The 18316-nt window shown below is 49.0% G+C and overlaps 1 protein-coding gene across 3 annotated transcripts in view; it reads left to right on the top strand.

Annotated features, from left to right (window-relative positions):
- The window catches only part of UBE3B (ubiquitin protein ligase E3B), a 143104-nt gene that overhangs the window by 12360 nt on the left and 112428 nt on the right, over positions 1-18316 (top strand). For all 3 annotated transcript variants that reach the window (XM_063913237.1, XM_063913235.1, XM_063913236.1), the window contains exon 8: positions 18010-18095. In XM_063913237.1, the coding sequence (XP_063769307.1) occupies positions 18010-18095 (86 nt within the window). The remainder of the gene's footprint in view (positions 1-18009; positions 18096-18316) is intronic.

The following is an 18316-nucleotide window of genomic DNA, read 5'->3' as shown; positions in this document are numbered from 1 at the left end:
TACCATTGGGTATAGATTGGTCCACTAGGAGCCATTGACACTTTAAGAGTTTGAGAGTGTGGGCTGGCTCCTCCCTCTATGCCCCCCCTACCAGACTCAGTTTAGAAAATGTGCCCGGAGTAGCCGGTCACAGCTAGGGGAGCTCTACAGAGCTTTTTTAGTAAAAGTTTATTTTTAGAGTTTATTATTATAGGGAGGTTGCTGGCAACAGCCTCCCTGCTTCGTGGGACTAAGAGGGGGAGTAGTGTCCGCCCTGCGGGGTCTGAGCCACTATCTCCGCTGACAGGACACCGAGCTCCTGAGGGGATCGAACGTTCGCCGCCACAGGGGATCGAACGTTCGCCGCCACAGGGGATCGCCCACCCCTGCAGCATGCCGCCACCCCTTTACAGAGCCAGAAGATCAGTGGCGTGTCAGTCACCGGCCCCCCTAGCAAGCGGGGAGCCGGTGTGAAGATGGTGGCAACAGGGTATGGAGAGCAGTACTAACTGCGCTCCGGGGCTCAGCGGTACATAGTGCGGCGCTGTGAGGGGCGCCCTGAGCCAGCACCTACACCCTACACTGTCCTCTAAAGCCTGTCAAGGTCCCAGGATCACTGCCAGCATGAATCCTCAGGCCAGTATAATCTCATGAAGAGCGGGAAGACAGCACCATTAAGGGGGCGGAGCTTCTCCTCAGAGCGGACCCAGCAGCCATTTTCCTGCCTGCAGAAACGCTGTCAGTGAACAGCAGTCCCTACAGAGCAACTCCAGCTATCTCTTATGGTACCAGGGGGTTGTAGTTAGGGGGGGAGCTGTGTAAGGACTGTGTAACCTATTAAGGTACACAGTCAGCGCTGGTTGGGCCTTGAAAGTGCTGTGTGTGCGTTGGCTCCAATCTCTGTGTCTCTCTTGCCATTCTTGGGGGTGAAACTTTGTCTAGCCTCCCCTGTGTGTGTGTGGAGTGTTTGGGGTCTCTATTTAGCTATGTCCAGGGACTCTGTGTCGTCATATGCTGCAAAGGATATGTCCTCTCAGGATGATCTCATTCCATGTAATCAGGATTGCACTGTTTTAGCGCAGATACCAGCAAGGGAGCCAGAATGGTTATCCTCTATCAAATCTATGATTTCTCAGATTTCTCCTAGGGTTGCACAGAATGAATCTGTAATTCAGGTTTTACAGAACTCTATGGCAGTTTGGTCCAGTTCTGTTACCTCAGGGCCCGCCTCTGTAGGTTCCCACAAACGTGCTCTTGCCCAGATTATGCAAGATGACACGGATACCGATTGTGACACGGCAGGCGGTGATGGGGATGTGCTCAGGGGGGCCGCATCTCTTGCTAAAGGGGTGCAGTTGATGATAGAGGCTATCAGGGATGTGTTGAATATTGCTGATACAACACCTGAGCAGGTTGAGGAGGCTTACTTCACTGACAATAAGAAATCCTCGCTAACCTTCCCTGCATCCAAAGAATTGAATGATATTTTTGAAAAAGCATGGGAAAACCCAGAGAAAAAATTCCAGATCACTGGAAGGGTTCTGGTTGCTTTTACCTTCCCTAAGGAGGATAGGAAAAAATGGGAAAACCCACCCATAGTGGACGCATCTGTATCCAGACTCTCAAAAAAGGTGGTTTTACCTTTTCCAGGATCTACCGCCTTAAAGGAGCCGGCTGATCGCAAGATTGATACTACTGTCTGTCTCAGCTCGCAGGGGTCTTTGGCTGCGCCAGTGATCTCCCGACGCGGAATCCAGGAGAGGTGTGGAGACCCTACCCTACACAGGTCAGGCTCTCTTTGGGGATGCGTGGATCTCCACGGCTACAGCGGGTAAGTCACCTTTTCTTCCCTCAGCTGCACCTGCTACGAAGAAACTTTTTTCTTCAGTTGCATCCTAGTCCTTTCGGGTTGCTAAACCAAGAAAGGCCAAACCGTCCAACACCTTGTTTAGAGGAGGTCGACCAAAATCCAAGAAATCTGCTGCTGCGGGTTCCCAGGAACAGAAGCCTGCTTCACGTACGCCAAAGTCCTCAGCATGACGGTGGACTGCGCGGCCTGGAGGTAGGGCCGGTGGGGGCGAGACTCGGACATTTCAGTCACGTCTGGGTGTCGTCCTGCCTGGATCCCTGGGTACAAGATATTGTGTCCCAGGGGTACCGGCTGGAATTTCAAGATCTCCCTCCTCACCGGTTCTTCAAATCAGGCTTGCCAGCTTTGCCGGCAGACAGGGCTATCCTACAGGAAGCCATCCAGAAGTTGGTGGAGGCACAGGTTATTGTACCAGTTCCTCCCCAGATGCAAAATAAAGGTTACTATTCGAAGCTTTTCGTGGTACCGAAACCGGATGGTTTGGTCAGGCCCATTCTGAATTTAAAATCACTAAACCCCTTCCTGAGTGAGTTCAAGTTCAAGATGGAGTCTCTAAGGACCGTGATATCAGGTCTGGAGGAGGGGGAATTCCTGGTATCCCTGGATATCAAGGATTCGTACCTCCACATTCCGATTTGGCCGCCGCATCAAGCTTATCTCCGATTCGCACTGTTGGACTGTCATTTTCAATTCCAGGCCCTACCATTCGGCCTCTCCACAGCACCGAGGGTATTCACCAAGGTGATGGCGAAAATTATGGTTCTCCTCCGCAGACAGGGGGGGGAATGTAATTCCATATCTGGACTGATAAAAGCATCATCCAAGGAGAAGCTATTACAGTTCATAGCTCTCACGACCCAGCTTCTCAGGAACATGGGTGGTCATTCCAAGTTGATCGCAGCCAGGAACTTTTTGCTGCTGCTGCGATCAATAGTCCTCACCTATGGGGGAGTGTATTTTAGCTTAGCAGGGCTGCGATCGCTTTTACATGACAAAGACCTCAACTCCGACACATGTCTAGCAGAAGCGAAGGCCAACAGTGACAGCCTTCCACGTGAGAAACTTGACCTCAACCTCCTGTAAAGGCTCAAACCAGTCAGACTGGAGGAACTGCAACACCATGTTAAGATCCCAGGGCGCCGTAGGCGGCACAAAATGAGGTTGGATGTGCAGAACTCCCTTCAAAAAGGTCTGAACCTCAGGGAGGACAGGCAACTGTTTCTGGAAGAGAATGGATAGGGCTGAAATCTGGACCTTTACGGAACCTAATCTCAGGCCCATATCCACACCTTCTTGGAGGAAGAGGAGAAATTGTCCAAGTTTAAACTCCACCGTAGGAAACTTCTTGGATTCACACCAAGACACATACTTTTTTCAAATGCGATGGTAATGCTTTGACGTTACTCCTTTCCTAGCCTGTATCAGGGTAGGAATAACCTTGTTCGGAATGCCCTTTCCGAGCTAATACCTGGCGTTCAACCTCCATGCCGTCAAATGTAGCCGCGGTAAGTCTTGATAAACGAACGGCCCCTGCAGCAGCAGGTCCTCCCGGAGAGGAAGAGGCCTTGGCTCTTCTAGCAGTAGATCCAGAAGATCCGCATACCGAGTCCTTCTTGGCCAGTCCGGAGCAATGAGGATTGCCTGAATTCTTGTTCTCCTTATGAGTTTTAGCACTCTTGGAATGAGTGGAAGTGGAGGAAACACGTACACCAACTGGAACACCCACGGAGTCACTAGGGCGTCCACCGCCACTGCTTGCGGGTCCCGCAGAATCTTCTTGTTGAGACAAGAGGCCATCATGTCTATTTTGGGAACGCCTCAAAGATCTGTTACCTCCTTGAACACCTCCGGATGGAGACCCCACTCTCCTGGATGGAGATCGTGTCTGCTGAGGAAGTCCGCTTCCCAGTTGTCTACTCCCGGAATGAAGATTGCCAGCAGCGCCAACGCGTGTTTTTCCGCCCAGAGGATGATTCTTGTTACCTCTGCCATTGCTGCTCTGCTCTTCGTTCCGCCCTGTTGGTTTATGTAGGCCACTGTCATTACATTGTCTTACTGCACTTGAATGGCCCGATTTCTCAGAAGATGGGCCGCTTGGAGAAGACCGCTGTAGCCGGTTCTTAGTTCCAGAATGTTTATCGGCAGGCCAGCTTCCGGACTTGACCACCTTCCTTGGAAGGTTTCCCCTTGAGTGACTGCGCCCCAGCCCCGGAGACTTGCATCCATGGTTAGAAGGATCCAGTCCTGAATCCCGAACCTGCGGCCCTCCAGAAAGTGAGGTAATTGCAGCCACCAGAGTGAGATCCTGGCCTTTGGGACATATGTATTCTCTGGTGCATGTGTAGATGAGATCCCGACCATTTGTCCAGGAGATCCAGTTGGAAGGACCGAGCATGAAATCTCCCGTACTGCAGAGCCTCGTAAGAGGCCACCATCTTCCCCAGAAGGCAAATGCACTGATGAACCAACACCCGGGCTGGCTTCAGGACATTCCGGACCATTGTTTGTATCACCAACGCTTTTTCCTCTGGAAGAAACACCCTCTGCACTTCCATGTCGAGGATCATTCCTAGAAATGACAACCTCCTGGTTGGTTCCAAATGTGATTTTGGAAGATTCAGGATCCAACCAAGGGGGTCATTCCGACCCGTTCGCATGCAGCGATTTTTCGCTGCGATGCGAACGGGTGCGGAATGCGCATGCGCGACATTGCGGCTACCGACGGAAGCGGTAGCAGCGGCGACCGCTAAGAAGATTGACAGGAAGGAGGCGTGGATGGGCGGATCCGTACCGTTTGGAGCCGTTTTCGGGGAGTGGTGAGTAAAACGCAGGCGTGTCCAGGACAACGGTGGGCGTCGGAGTGACGTCTGTTTTCTTCTCTGTCACTTGTACCCATGATCCTTCAGCAGATTAGGCAAGAAGCTCTGCCAGTTATTCGGATTGCTCCGGACTGGCCTCGTTCATAGTAGTATGCTCTACTTCAAGACATGTTGGCCAATGCTCCTTACTGTCTCTTTGGCCAGACTTCCTTCATCACAGGCCATATCTGCACCACGTTTTCCCTCGGCTGGCTATGACAGCATGGTTCTTGAGGCCCAGATCTTGAAGGTGCAGGGCTTCTCCTGGCCAGTGGATTAGCCCATTTTTTAAGCCGCAAACTAGTGATTTCCAAAATTTATTGAGTCTGGAAGGTTTACATGTCCTGGTGTGAACATGAGCACCTGTCGGCTGCTGCCTTTCATTTGCATGCCTCTTATCCTTTGTCCAGGATGCTTTGACTAAAGACCTTCGCCTTTCATCTCTCAAAATGCAGGTTTCTGTCCTTTTCTAGAGGCGGTTGCCCATCATTCAGGAGGTTCAGTATATTCTTCAGGGTGTCCTTTGTATCCAACCACCATACATTTTGCCTGTCCCTCTTTGGGATTTACGTTTGGTTTTGACACTCTCTCGAAGGCACTTTTTGAGTCTTGTTGAATCTGTGTATTGGGCTACCTCACTTTGCCGTTGTGTTTCATCTAGCCATTGCATGTGCCAGACGGGTTTCTGAATTGGCTGGCTTGTCCTGCAAACCTCCCCTGATCATTTTCCATTTGGATAGGGAGGTGCTACAGACTAAACCTTCCTCCCTGCCTAAGGTCTTGTCTACGGTCTATCTCAACATTGTCCTTCTGACCTTTCCGCAAGTTTCTTCGTTTCTCTGGCGCTCTTGGATGTTATTCGTGCTTTTCGGATTTATCTAGCCCGTACATCCTCCATTAGGTGTATGGATTCCTTGTTTGTACTGCTTGATGCCCCCAAGTGAGGCTGGCTGGCTTTTAAAAGTACTATTGCTCGATGGGCTGGTATGTAGTTACATGTCCCGCAGCGTGGTGAGTGCAGCGAGTCTGCAAGGGCCTCAGTTTCGCTCGCCCCCTGCTGGCATTCCAGCAGCCGGGATCCCGCCATCAGTATGCCTGCCGGCATCCCATACCCAACGCGATGGGCCATCTCTACCATCTGTCAGGCCTATTTGTACTCAGACGTGCTTGTTCTAGAAATGTGCGGGTTCGGATTTACCCGGATCTCAAAACTGCATCTTATTGGCTTTCAGGTGTCACGTGTTTTGGTTAGCCAATAAGAAAAATACGGATAAATCCGAACTCGTGTTAATTCTGGCATTAAGAAGCGAGTAAATCTGAACCCGCACATCACTAGCTTGTTTCAGATTCTCTCTGGGCTCATTCCACTCACTCTGTCGGGGCTACTTGGGTGGTTCACCATGGTGCCTCAGCGAAACAGCTGTGCAGAGTGGTGACCTGGTCATCTGTGCACCCTTTCACAATATACCGCTTCCATACGTTTGATACGGGGACGCCAATTTTGGGTGAAGGATTTTGCATGTGGCCTTGTTAGATACTCCCACCCTCCTTTTAGCTTGCTCTGGGAATTCCCAGAGAGGTGTTGACTCCCCCAGATGGATGAAAGAGAAAATTGGACTTTCACTCACTGTAAAATCCCTTCCTTGGAGTCCATCTGAGGAACAGTGCAATCCCTCCCTAACTTGTCTGGTTTTCTTACCAGTTGTTTGTGCCAATTAGCGTTTGTTGGCTATATGTTTATAATTTTTCTTCTGTTCTTTTTCTATGCAGCTTTGCAAAACAATGGCTGAGGTGCTGCTGGAGTTGGGTGGGATTAGAGGGGGTGGAGTTTAGTTTTTAAGTATTTAGTGCCAAACTCCATAGCACAGACTCTAACCCCAGAGGTGATGAAGCAGTGTCCCCCCAGATAGACTTTGCCAAGGGATTTTATGGTGAGTAAAAAAAACTATTTTCTCCTGCAGGGTCCACAGATTATCCACAGGATATACATTGGGATATGAGGTAGCATCAGCGGAAAGGCACCAATCCATCAAAAGCTTTCAGCCTCCCAGAATGCAACGGGCCAGTCCCCTATAGCCCCGCCTCCTGGCTCAGGCAATTCAGTTTTTGGTTTGGTGTGGAACCGGACCATGGTCATGGGGCTGCTGTTTTTTTGCAGCCATAAGCTTTTTATTTTATTTTTATAGCCTTATTCTTTTGAGTGATCTTTCTAAAAAGCATCATATAAGCACCTTTAGAAAGAGTCGTTCCAACAACTCTGTTGGGAAGCGACAGCTTACCCATGTGCACAGTGCTGTTACGGCGGGCGTCTTTATGGATGTACTAGCAAGTCCAGCTGACGTTACCAGGCTGTGGCCGGAGCACGGGGAGAAGGTAAGGTGTCGGTTCCATTTACCAGGGGTAGACGTGAGACACAGCCGCACTATTTTTGGGAGGAGACTACCGAACAGTCGCTGACGTGGCTGCCACCTCTGTTACATCAGCGCTAGGCCTCAGGGATTATTGGCTCCAGGGGTTAGTTTGAGGCCGCGATCCCTGGGGTTGATGTCAGCAGTGGGGAGTAAGACGCTCCTCTGTTCACCCCTCCCCCCGGATCACGACTTTCCCGCCACAAACTGATTTACCGCTTCCGTCTGAGACGCTAGATATCTAACTGACCCAATCGCAGCATAGGCGGCTGTGTTGCTGGTGTGTCTGTGTTCACTTGGGCGTCTGTGTTTATTGATAACATATGTGTTCACTTGGGCGTCAGTGTTCACTATTTCCGTCTGGATCCACTCAGTGTTCAATACTTGAGTACGAGTAGTTGGATAAGTGCCTGGTGCATATGAGTCTGTAAACTATTGCTGCCGTATTCAGTCGCTGTGCGAATGAATACATTAAAGGACCTATACAGGTTGAGTATCCCATATCCAAAATGCTTGGGACCAGAAGTATTTTGGATATCGGATTTTCCCGTATTTTGGAATAATGCATACCATAATGAGATATCATGACGATGGGACCCAAGTCTAAGCACAGAATGCATTTATGTTTCATATACACCTTATACACACAGCCTGAAGGTCATTTTAGCCAATATGTTTAATAACTTAGTGCATTACGTTTCATATGTACCTTATACAAACAGCCTGAAGGTCATTTAATACAATATTTTAAATAATTTTGTTTATTAAACAAAGTTTGTGTACATTGAGAAATCAGAAAACAAAGGTTTCACGATCTCACTCACTCAAAAAATTCCGTATTTCGGAATATTCCATATTTTGGAATATTTGGATATGGGATACTCAACCTTTATAAGGTAATATGTTTCTCCTACATACTTGAAATGTATCTAGTTGAATATGTGCTCATATTGCTTTTTATACTAATGTATAACTTATGACTGATTGCTAGTGTGATTGCTGTCCTTACTATTCCTGTCAGTTTCTGTGTTGATACTGATCCTCAATGCTGGTGCAGGCAGAGAGGGATCAGATTGTATATCACTTTAACTAGCTATAAAGTGATTTCAGTCACAAATTGTATAGTTAACGCCATACAGGTGTGTGATTTGTTTACCATGTCTAAGAGAGGCAAGGGTGAGGAGGATACACAATCTGTCACTGACAGTATTGGGCTATCACTATTGATCTTATTCAGCTTGTTTATTTTATTTTATCTTTCAAGTGTGATTTCCCCCCCCCCCCCCCCCCCCCCCCGGCGCACGGCCGTCAGCGGCGTCGGAGACTTCTCCCCTACACCCACAGTGTGAGACCTGAGGGGTTGTGGGGACAGACGGAAGACAAGTCCGGGAGAGTCTTCTGATCTCCTGGGACCAGCTAGAAGCCGCCGCGGACGCTGTGGGTAGCGACGCCCCGAACTTCCGGTTTGAAGAACGCGGGGTTACGTCAGCAGTGCAGGGACGGCTTCCCGCCCTGCCCGCGCGCGACACTCTGCCTGCCGCCATCTTCTTCACCCGGAGACATGGGGACGCTGTGCGCTTCACACACGGAGCCTTCCAGGGGGAGAATTTTTATTCAAATAGCAGCTAACCGCAAGTATAGAGGGGCTAATCAAGGGGGGGATTACAGGCCCTATTGGAACACAGCAGCTCACTAGGCAGAAGTTTATGATACTTTTATTTAGTATATAATTTCAGAATGGAAAAAATGACAAAGGGCAAAACGGCCTCGGTAGTTTATTTTTCCTGCTCTCAGTGTGGCTCAAAGCTGGCTAAAGGTAGTACTGACGCAGGTACCCTCTGTACTTCATGCTCTGGTGCATCAGTGACAAATCGGCAGGGAGGTTCCACAGATCAGCCGATGCCCCCATGGGCTAAAAACATGGTGGATGCCATTTCAGATTTGCGTCAGTCTAGAGAGACTGAATCTGATCGGACTCAGGTGGAGCCTTTATGGGCCCAAAATATGGGCAAGTGCCTCACTGATTTAACTCAGTCCTTAAATAAGTTTGTCAATGCTGCTAGCAGTTCGACCGCTACTAAGCGATCGCAGCCGTTACCCGCTATAGCGTTTCCAGGAGAGGAGGTGGACTCTCTGTCATCTCCTTTGGAGGAGGGGGAGGTAGATCCTGAATGGGATGAAGTTTCGGCTTGGGAAGATGAGGAACCTTCTACTGGTTCAGGTGTTAGATTGTTAATAGAAGCCATTCGTCAGACTCTTAGTATTCAGGACACGGCGGTGGAGGAAACTCCTTCCCCCTTTTTCAAACGACAGAAGAGACAGGTTACTGCCTTCCCTTCTTATTCTCACTTTGCGGATATTTTAAAAGAACTCTGGCTTAAACCGGATTCTCGTTTTCAGGCGCCTAAAAAGTTAAAATTTCTATATCCTTTTACAGAAGAGGATACAAAATTTTGGGAGACGGCCCCTAAGGTAGACGCTCCTATTTCACATCTGGCAAAAGCTACGGTTATTCCGTCGGTACAGTCTGTGACCTTAAAAGATACTACCGATAGGAAGATTGAAGCATTACTAAAATCTATGTTTTCTTTATCAGGTGTTTCTCTCCGTCCAGTGCTGGCAAGTGCCTGGGTACTTAAGGCCGTGGATGAATGGCTTGCACAGGTGCTATCTGGAATGCAGTCGGATGATCCGTCGGAAGCCATTCACTTAGCGGAACAGATTTCGGAGGCGCTCACTTATGTGGGTGAAGCCTTGTTGGATTCGGTTGCGCTACAGACCCGGGTTTCAGCCTTGACAGTATCCGCAAGACGCTCTTTGTGGCTTAGAGTTTGGAATGCTGATTCTGACTCAAAGCAAACATTGACGGCAGTGCCTTTTGAAGGTGAGTTTCTTTTTGGTTCAGAGTTAAAGAAGATTATTTCAGATACTACTGGAGGAAAGAGCCCTTTCCTTCCATCTGCACCTCACAAACCAAGACCTACTAGGTTTCGGTCCTTTCGTACACAGGGCAGAGGTAGTTTTCAATCCTTTCGTGCTTCCTCCAGATTTCCAAGACGGGGGTCTTTCAGAGGAAGAGGATCCCAGGCTATTCGCAGACCGGCCAGTAAGCCTGCCGACAAACCTGAGGCATGACGCCTCAGGTCCCCTGGAGGGATCGATGAAGGTTGGGGCCCGGTTACTTCAGTTCAGGGAAGTGTGGCTCCTATCGAAACCGGATCGATGGGTGATGGGGGTCATATCCAGAGGTTATATGTTGGATTTCGAAGACACGGTCCCAGCCCGACTATTCATAACACCTCTCCCAGACGATCCCTCCAGACGGCAAGCGCTTCTTCAGGCAATCACAACCCTCTTACAAAATGGAGTAATCATTCCGGTTCCCTCTCATCAGAGGGGTCGGGGTTTTTACTCAGGTCTTTTTCTCGTGGACAAGCCGGATGGTTCGTTTCGGCCCATTCTGAATTTGAAGGCTCTCAACCCGTATCTCTCAACCCAAAAATTCAAGATGGAATCCATTCGCTCAATTATCGCCGCCATGGAGCCAGAGGAATATTTGGCTTCAATAGACATAAAAGACGCCTACTTACATGTCCCGATTTGGGTAGGACATCAGTCTCTGCTGAGATTTGCAGTCGGCCCGGAGCATTTTCAGTTTCAAGCTCTTCCCTTTGGTCTTTCTACGGCCCCCCGGGTTTTTACAAAGGTCATAGGCCATGTAGTCGCAGTTCTTCGTTGCCAAGGGGTCAACATCACTCCATATTTGGACGACCTGTTGGTCAAGGCACCGTCAGCGGAGATTCTCACTCAGAACCTGCAGCTAACGATGGAGACGCTACAGTCGTTCGGGTGGATAATCAACTTTCCAAAGTCATCTCTCCTCCCTTCTCAGAAGATGATTTTTCTGGGACTTTTATTCGACACCAACAGCCAGAAGGTGTTTCTTCCTGCGGACAAGATTCAGGATCTGCAGTCGAGAATCCGAACCCTGTTACACTTACCAGTAGTGTCGGTCCTCAGATGTATGCAGGTGTTGGGCAAAATGGTATCCTCTTTCGAAGCAGTTCCATATGCCAGATTTCATGCCCGACCTCTTCAAACTCAGATTCTCAACTGTTGGACTCGGACGGAACCACGTCTCGAATTGCAGTTGATCCGCTTGTCGATAAGGACTCGTCAGTCTCTTCACTGGTGGCTTCACAGTCACAATTTGAAAAAGGGTGCACCGTTCACGATCTGGTCTTGGATGATGGTCACCACGGATGCAAGTCTCAGTGGCTGGGGGGCAGTGTTCCAGACTTATCACTTCCAGGGACGCTGGAACAATCAGGAGTCAAACTTACAAATCAACATTCTGGAACTAAGGGCGATTCGATATGCACTCCTTCACATTCAGACCATGGTACAGGGTCATCCAGTTCGTGTGCAGTCCGACAATGCCACCGCAGTGGCTTACATCAACAAACAGGGAGGAACTCGCAGCTGGTCCGCAATGAGAGAAGTCGCTCAGATTCTCGCGTGGGCGGAACGTTGGGTCCCGGTGATCTCCGCAATTCACATTCCAGGAGTCGAGAACTGGGAAGCAGACTTTTTGAGTCGTCACACGATTCATCCGGGAGAATGGGAACTTCATCAGGAAGTGTTTCTCTCTCTAGTGGACCGATGGGGAATGCCAGACATAGACCTGATGGCGTCTCGCCTCAACGCGAAACTTCCTCACTACGGCGCAAGGACTCAGGATCCACAGGCATTCCTGATCGATGCTCTAACTGCTCCATGGCAGTTTCAACTGGGGTATGTATTTCCGCCAATCCCACTGATCCCACGCCTACTTCAACGCATTCGGCGAGAGGGTCTCGCAGTGATTCTGGTGGCCCCAGATTGGCCGCGTCGACAGTGGTACACTCTCCTGCACAGTATGGTCGTCGGAGACCCCTTTCGTCTACCTCTGCGACCAGATCTTCTTCTTCAAGGACCTTGTCGCCACCCAGATTTACATCGGATGGCTTTGACGGCTTGGCTCTTGAATCCAAGATTTTAAAGGCAAAAGGTCTTTCTCGATCGGTTGTTCAGACGATGATTCGAGCTAGGAAACCGGTGACTTCTGGCATTTACCATAGAGTATGGCGTATTTACATTACTTGGTGCGAACAGCGGAGCCTAACTCCGCATTTGTTTAGACTACCTCGACTGCTCTCTTTCCTTCAGGAGGGTCTCGATAAGGGCCTAAAGCTTTCTTCACTAAAGGGTCAGGTTTCAGCTTTGTCGGTTCTTTTTCAGAAGAAGCTAGCAAATATTCCAGAGGTTCAAACATTCCTACAAGGTGTACTTCGGATTCAACCACCTTTTGTTCCTCCGGTTCCTCCCTGGGATTTAAACTTGGTCCTTACGGCTCTTCAATCCTCTCCATTTGAACCTTTGGAATCGGTGGAACTACGTTATCTGACGCAAAAAGTTGTTTTTCTGTTGGCTATTGCCTCGGCTAGACGAGTATCTGAATTGGCGGCTCTTTCTTGCAGATCCCCCTTGTTAGTGTTTCATGAGAACCGGGTGGTTCTACGGACTAAGCCTTCCTTCCTTCCAAAGGTTGTTTCAACTTTCCATGTGAATCAGGACATTGTCCTTCCGGCTTTTAATCCGACATCTTCTCCTGGGGAGGAATCTCATTTGGCTCTCCTGGATGTGGTTCGAGCCTTACGTATCTATTTGTCTCGCACAGAGTCATTCCGTCGTACTGATAACTTACTGGTTTTGATTGATGCTCCGATACGAGGTTGGCCGGCCTCCAAAAATACTGTGGCCCGTTGGATAACTTCGGCCATAAGACAGGCTTACGTGTCTTCTCATGTTTCGGTTCCTGACTCAATTAGGGCTCATTCGACTAGAGCTGTTGGAGCCTCTTGGGCTGTTCGCGGTGGTGCATCTGTTGAGCAACTGTGCAGAGCAGCGACCTGGTCGTCAGTTCATACTTTCACAAAGTTTTATCGTTTTCATACTTTTGGTTTGGAGACTGCCTCTGTTGGGCGTCATATATTGAAGACGGCTATGCCATCACCGTCTCCCTCCTCTCATTAGCTTGCTTTGGGAAATCCCACAAGTAACGGCGCAGCGTCCCCCAGATGGATGACAGAGAAATGGGGATTTTTGTTTACTTACCGTAAAATCTCTTTCTCTGAGTCCATCTGGGGGATGTTGCGATCCCTCCCATGGTTTTGTCTGGTTTAATTGGTTAGTTTTTTTGTTCTGATCTATCTCCTTTGGCTTGGCTAAACGTTAACTGAGTGATGGCTGAGCAGGAAGGAGATGGGAGGGGTTAGAGGGGGGAGGAGTCAGCTTTAGATAGATTCTGTGCCAAACTCCACTACCACACACCTCTAACCCACAAGTAAAACAAGTAACGGCGCAGCGTCCCCCAGATGGACTCAGAGAAAGAGATTTTACGGTAAGTAAACAAAAATCCCCATTTTTACTGGAGATATTCTTTTTGGTAAAGAATTTAACCAGTATTTTGGAGTCAGAGGCAGACTCCAAGAAAGTGAAGTTTCCTTCAACACACATCCAAGCCTAGGTCTCCAGCTTTTCGGCCCTTTTGGACCCAGGGAAAAGCAAAAGGAAAGCGTTATGGCAAACAGTCCCAATCTGACAAGTCTAGTAAGACTAAAAAGCATTGGGCTACCAGAGGACCATCTTCCAAGCCAGAAGATAAGCCATCAGCCTGATGGTGCGGGCCTCCACCTGGGGGACCCCAGGGTGGGAGGCCGACTTCTTCATTTTGCACAGATCTGGCAGCAGTCCACGACAGATGCCTGGGTGCAAGAAGCGGTATCTCACGGTTATGCGTTTGCGATCAAGAAACACCCTCACAAAGGTTCTTTTGTACCAGCCCGTCTTCAGTGGAAAGTTGCTTCAATCAGTAGTGATAATTCCAGTTCCTCCTGCGCAAAAGGACACGGTTTCTATTCCAACCTGTTTCTAGTTCATAAGCCAAATGGGTCGTTCCGGCCCATACTCAATCTCAAGGTGCTGAACAAGTACATTTGGGTGCCTCGCTTTCATATGGAGACTTTACGTTCCATTATTTTGGCAATGGAGCTGAAAGATTTGATGGTATCTCTGGATATCCAGGATGCTTACCTGCATGTTCCTATAGCACAATCCCATCAGTGCTATCTCAGGTTTACTATCCTCCAGCAACACTTTCAGTTTCAGGCCCTACCATTTGGACTGGCCACAGCTCCAAGAGTGTTCACCAAAATTATGGTGGTAATGGTGGCTTATCGCCGTCGACAGGGGATAAGGATTTTTCCATACCTCGTCAAACATGTCGACACTCGTACCGACACACTTCCCACACACACAGGGAACCCCTTTCCTGAAGACAGTATCCCTGTCAAGGCCCTTTGGAGAGACAGAGAGAGAGTATGCCAGCGCAATGACCCTGGAGACCAACACAAAATGTTTTTCCCCAGCAGCTCTGTATAATATGTAAACAGCCAATGATGTGCCCCCCCCCCCCCCCTCTCTTTTAAGCACCCTTTCACCGTATGTAAGCAGGGGAGAGTCCGGGGAGCTTCCTCTCAGCAGTGCTGTGGAGAGAAAATGGCGCTGGTGAGTGCTGAGGGAGAAGCCCCGCCCCCTCGGCGGCGGGCTTCTGTCCCGCTCAAACTTAGTAAAATATGGCGGGGGCTCTTTTATATACATGTACAGAGCCCACCTGTACATGTATATCGTCTTTTTGCCATGCAGAGGTTTATATTGCTGCCCAGGGCGCCCCCCCCCTGCGCCCTGCACCCTTACAGTGACCGGAGTATGTGAGGTGTATGGGAGCAATGACGCACATCTGCAGTGCTGTGCGTTACCTCAGTGAAGCTGAAGGCTTCTGCCGCCTGACGACTTCTGTCTTCTGTACTTCTAGCTCTGTGAGGAGAACGGCGCGGCTCCGGGGGGGGGGGGGGGGTGGACGCCCAGTAAGAACCTGCGTTCACCCCCTCTGGAGCTAATGGTGTCCAGTAGCCGAGGAAGCAGAGCCTATCTTTGACAAGAAGGTCTGCTCCTCTCTCCTCAGTCCCTCGATGCAGGGAGCCTGTTGCCAGCAGTGCTCCCTGTGAAAAAGTAGTAAAAGGTAGAAAAAAATCCAAACAACAATGCTTCTAGGCAGAGAACTCTGGAGAGCTCTCTGCAGTGCACCCATCTTGCTCTGGGCACAGTGTAAAACTGAGGTCTGGAGGAGGGGCATAGAGGGAGGAGCCAGTGCACACCCAGAGTCCAAAGCTTTCTTAAAGTGCCCTATCTCCTGCGGAGCCCGTCTATCCCCCATGGTCCTTACGGAGTCCCAGCATCCTCAAGGACGTTAGAGAAAAGTTGTTTCCAACTGCAGTGGATCAAGGAAGAAAGTCACCTGCAAATAAATATATTGGAACTTTGAGCCATATACTGTATATGGCACTCATTAAGGCAAAGGACATTCTTCATGGGAAACCAGTTCAAATTTGCTCGGACAATGCAACGGCAGTAGCGTACATCAATCATCGGGGAGGTATTCGCAGCCAAAAGGCAATGAAGGAGCTAAGCCGCACGTTAAGGTGGGCAGAACTTCATCATCCAGCCTTGTCCGTAGTGTTTATTCTGGGAGTCCTAAACTGGGAAGCGGATTTTCTCAGTCGACGTGCCATTCATGCAAACTAATGGGCTTTACACCCCGAGTTCTTCTAGACTCTGGTAGGCAAGTGGGGTTTTGCTGGAGATAGATCTCATGGCTTCCCTTCATAAAAACAAAGTTCCCGCATATGGGTCAAGGACAAAGGATCCCAAAGCGACCTTCGTGGATGCCCTGTCAGTAAGATGGGACTTTCCTCTAGCCTATGTGTTTCCACTGATCGCCCTGCTACCCAGGGTGATGCGAAAAGTAAAACAGGGAAAGGGCGCCGTGATACTAATAGCTCTGGCTTGGCCCAGAGGACATTGGTACACAGATCCTCAGAGGCTGTCGGTGGATACTCTTTCTACTCCATCAACGTCCAGATCTACTGTCTCCGAGTCCTTGTTATTACAAGCACCTGGATTGGATGTCTTTGATGGCGTGGCTTTTGAGATTTCCATCCTGAAAGCAAGAGGATTTTCACAACAGGTAATTCTAACAATGCTTAGAGCAAGGAAACCATCCTCAGCTCGCATTTATTACTGGATATGGCAGGCTTATATTCAATAGGGCAGTGCCAGGAAATTTTCCCCTTGGTCTTTCAGAGTTTCCAGAGTCCTAGCATTCCTTCAGGCAGGAATGGACAAAGGTCTATGGGGTGGCTTCCTTGAGAGTTCAGGTGTCAGCATTGAGTGTATGGTTTCAAAAGAAAATTTCTAACCTACAGGATATTTGCATTTCTTTCCAAGGAATGCTTCACATCCAACCTCCTTTTGTTCCTCCTACAGCTCCTTGGGATCTAAGTTTAGTCCTAAAGTCGCTTCAAGTTGCCCTATTTAAATCACTGAAGCAAGTGGATTTTAAATGGTTGACATCTAAAGTTTTCTTTCTACTGGCTATTGCTTCAGCTAGAAGAGTTTCAGGCTCGGGAGAATAGGGCCTAATTCAGATCTGCTCACACGCAGGCAGTTATTTGCACTGCTGCAACCAGGTAATCACCGCCTACAGGGGAGGGGGTAAGCGCATCGCAGGGGTGCAAATGGCTGTGCAGAGAGCTGCACGTTTCTGTACAGCCCAGGACTAACTCAACCGCTGCAACCATCCGGACCACTGGAGACGTCAGGAATCCTCCTCCGGAACGGGTGGACACGCCTGCGTTTTTCCAAACCCTCCCAGGAAACGAGTTGCCGCCCAGGAACGCCTTCTGCCTGTCAATCTTCTTGCGATCGCCCCTGCAATCACTTTCGTCATAGAAACAGTCGCTGTCTGGCGACACAGCGACGCACCTGTGCATTGCGGACCGCACGCATGCGTCGTTCAGACCCGATCGCACGTCTGAAAAAAGGCAGCGTGCAATTGAGTCTGAATGACCCCTATAGTTATGTTGCCCTCCTTTTCTGATATTTCATCCAGACAGAACGGTTCTCAGAACCAAATCTGGTTTTCTTCCTAAGGTGGTGTCTAGATTCCACCTTAACGAAGAAATTGTAGTACCAGCTTTTCAAGGGCTGGATCTTTCTGCGGGAGATTCATCTTTGGCCGTAGTCCGTGCTTTAATGATCTGCGTGGGTCGTACCAGTGCCATCAGAAATACAGATACTCTCTTCATTCTCTACGGATTTCACTGCTGGTAAGCAGACACTGGCGAGGTGGCTTCGGATGACGATTTCAGAAGTATATTCTCAAGCTGATCTCCCTGTTCTGGCTAATGTCTCTGCTCACTCTACTCATAAGGTAGGTCCTTCATGGACAGCACAACGTGGTGACTCAGCTGAACAGATGTGTAAGGCAGCCACATGGTCTTGCATTAATACATTCATTAGACATTATGCCTTTCATACCTTTGCCTCTCAGGATGCTGCATTCGGGCGAAGGATTCTCCTGTCCAATCAGGAGCGTCCCCTCCACTAAAATTGCTTTGGGACATCCCAATGTACATCCTGTGGATAATCTGTGGACCCTGCAGGAGAAATACGTAGTTATGGTAGACTTACCGTCAATAACTCCTATTTCTCCTATGTCCACGGTATCCACAGGGATCCCACGCTGACTCGATTGGTGCCATTCCGCTGACGCTACCTCATATCTTAATGTATATCCTGTGGATACTGTGGACTTAGGAGAAATAGAGTTTTCGACAGTAAGTCTACCATAACTACGTATTTTTGACTCTTGCTCCAGGAGTTAAAATTGATTTAGTGTTTAGTAACCGCCCCAGGATATTTTGTCTCATGTATTACTCTCTATTTCTTGCAGGAGAAAGTCTGAGACCGGCAATGAACCATATCTGTGCAAATATAATGGGCCAGCTCAACCAGAAAGGCTTTTACTCTGTGTTACAGGTCAGCGCCGATTTCCTTTTATGCACTGTATTACCATGTTTCCCTGACTCTTGCTGTCCTGGATGCTTAGTGCTTGCCAGACTGCTTGTACTAGATCATCGATTCCATACTCTTCTGTGGAATCCTTCTCAAAACATGAACAATTCTCAATGACTGATTCTTTAACTACCTCACTTTCTCTTTCATCCATCTGGGGGACGCTGCGCCATTACTTGTGGGTT

The sequence above is a fragment of the Pseudophryne corroboree genome, chromosome 1, assembly GCF_028390025.1.
Source record: "Pseudophryne corroboree isolate aPseCor3 chromosome 1, aPseCor3.hap2, whole genome shotgun sequence".
Taxonomy (NCBI): domain Eukaryota; kingdom Metazoa; phylum Chordata; class Amphibia; order Anura; family Myobatrachidae; genus Pseudophryne; species Pseudophryne corroboree.
This window is presented reverse-complemented; position numbering and strand designations above follow the sequence as displayed.